At 39.9% G+C, this 2,504-nt stretch overlaps 1 protein-coding gene across 1 annotated transcript in view; it reads right to left on the minus strand.

Moving 5' to 3' along the window:
- hpf1 (histone PARylation factor 1) overlaps window positions 1-2,504 on the minus strand; it is an 11,052-nt gene that overhangs the window by 4,411 nt on the left and 4,137 nt on the right. The window contains exons 5-6 of the mRNA XM_005741201.1: window positions 954-1,107; window positions 511-598 (exon numbers count right to left, since the gene is read on the minus strand). Of these exons, the coding sequence (XP_005741258.1) occupies window positions 511-598; window positions 954-1,107 (242 nt within the window). The remainder of the gene's footprint in view (window positions 1-510; window positions 599-953; window positions 1,108-2,504) is intronic.

Here is a 2,504-nt window from a genome sequence, read left to right on the forward strand (position 1 = left end):
GCTTAAGGGTACATCTTTCGCCATCTTACAATGCTGTGATTGCAGCCATTCCCCAACTCTCTGTGAATGGTACTCATGGCCATTGATCAGTGATCTTTGATCAGTGGTTGTTGATCAATGGTCATGAGAATTTGCATAATCAAGCTGAAGGAACTGACCTCCCAGTCCATTTTTCCTTCAGTGGGCTGGTTTCAGTCATTATGCAAATGTACTAGTTACAGTATAAGATTGGGGAAACTTGCAGTCAGTTGAGACTGAAGAAGTCACTTGCATGAGTGACGAAACGTTTCTCCCACTGAAAACGCTACATCCACATGAACAGAATCAACTTTTGGAGATTTACTTACCTGGATGATTGAGAATGCATCAAGACATCTCTGCAATCTATATAACCAGCTTATTTCACAGAAGCTAAATTCCTTTATCAAAATTTGTTTACCTCACCAATGAATAAACAAAAGACAAATGGAAAAAACTGGTGTTAAAACAACTTTAAATTTGTAAACTCACCATCTGTTTCTGGAAGTTCCCTGTATCCAACATCATTCTTGTCTACAGGTACAACAATGCCCGCGCCGTGGAATGTCTTTGTTACGACCTATAGTGTGTAAAAAGTTTTCAAGCATCAACTTTAAGAACACATTTTTTTTTTCATATCTATACATTTAATGCTTTTCAAGCAGCATCACTGTCTTGTAAATGTGGAACAGTCAGAGCTACCAGAACTTTTTCTGTAAATGAAATTGGACTTGATCTTTTATTAAGATGTCTCGGGGATTAAATGTGTACATCAATGTCTTTAAAGAAGAAAGTGGAGTTTCACTCATCCGGTCCACTTAAGATCAAAGTGAGCTATATGCGACCCTAAATGCAAAATGAGTTTGACATCCCTGATTTAATGGGTATTACAAGAGAGGTCTTGGTAATTTGTTTTGTTGGCGTGTCCATTTTACCTTCTTGTCTCTCTGCTTCATGTCTTTGGTCTTCTGCTCCAGAGAAAAGCCCAGAGTCTGTGCTTTGCCTCTCAGCTTTGCCTCCAAGGTTTCCAACGCCTCATCCCCAGTTTTCTTACTGCCCCTCTCTTTCCTCTTCCTCAGCAGATACAGGCTGATGGAAGTAAGAACAGCAAATTACAAGACAAAAAGAAGTGATGACAGAAAATTTCATGCAGTAATGTACCTCCACTCTCACACATGAAATAAAAGGAGGAAGGACAAGAGGGCATATTATGAAAAGTTAAGGATCACCAAATTTGACTGTTTATTTCTGTAAGCAGCAAGTTATTGATGGAATTTTAAGTGGCCAACAAACAAATAAACCACAACATTAAAGCCACCACTTTAATACTCTACAATTTCCCCTTGTGCTGAGACCACACCTCAGTGGGTCAGAGCTGTTGAGGGGTGGACTCAACACAAGACCTCAGAAGGCGTTTTGTGGTATCAAGCATCAACAGATTAGCACGACTTCCTTTAAGTCTCCATGCACTCGAGTTTTTTCCCAACACATTCAGATGCTCAATCAGGCAGACACAGAAACTCAGCAAGTCAACTTAAAACCTTGAAGCTTTTTTCATATTCCTCAAAACATTCCTGAACAGTTTTTGCAGTTAAATGTGGTGCATTATTCTACTATTGTTCCCATGAAAGTTTATTTGTGGTCTGAAGGTTTAGGTGGGTGATATGCATCAAAATAACAACATCCACATAAATACACTTTTAGTAATGTAAGAGTTCAGCAAAGGTACCCTGACTGATCTACAGCTACAAAGCCCCAAACACAACAGGATGCAACGCACTGATGATTCTTTCAACTTTCTAATAGTGCTGGATGATAAAACGATTACAATATTATTTCGAGAAAAATTTTTTTTAAGACCATGATAATAAATGTAGGCTTTACAATTTGATCAGACAGACAATACATAAAGCCTATCAGACAGTATTGTAGGGTTGGCATAACGCCACAGCAGTCAATCATAGTCAACATGTTGCCCATTCCCTCAGAAGACGAAAAAAATAATGTAAACATTACTTGCAAGGACTTGTGAAAAACATGTCAGGCAACTAAGATGTCCTTGTGAGCAGTAAATAAAGACGACGATTGTACCGCATTTTGATCCGGGACGTAATCTGCATGAAAACAAGCGCTCACTTTTCCTGCTCAACAAATGACAAGGGCGGAGCCTTATACCACGTGATACAGAAGCTGGCTGCTAAAATTAGCAGGGAAAAAACAACAGAGAGCACATGAGAAAGTGACAGGAGAAAATCCGTCCCGGTCAACCACCCAAACATCAATAACGGGAACCTTATACAGCGCTTCACGTCGAACTCCCGCAGGCACAAAGAAATTACGGAGGCTATTACTTATCACCTGACCAAAGATATGGCTCCCATCAACACTGTGCAAAACGAGGGATTTAGGAAAATGATCAACACCCTAGACAAACGCGACACAGTGCCGTCCCGCAACTATTTTTCTATTGTTGCACTACCTGCTCT

This window comes from Pundamilia nyererei, unplaced genomic scaffold, assembly GCF_000239375.1.
Source record: "Pundamilia nyererei isolate P.nyererei 1_Seehausen unplaced genomic scaffold, PunNye1.0 scaffold00107, whole genome shotgun sequence".
Taxonomy (NCBI): Eukaryota; Metazoa; Chordata; class Actinopteri; order Cichliformes; family Cichlidae; genus Pundamilia; species Pundamilia nyererei.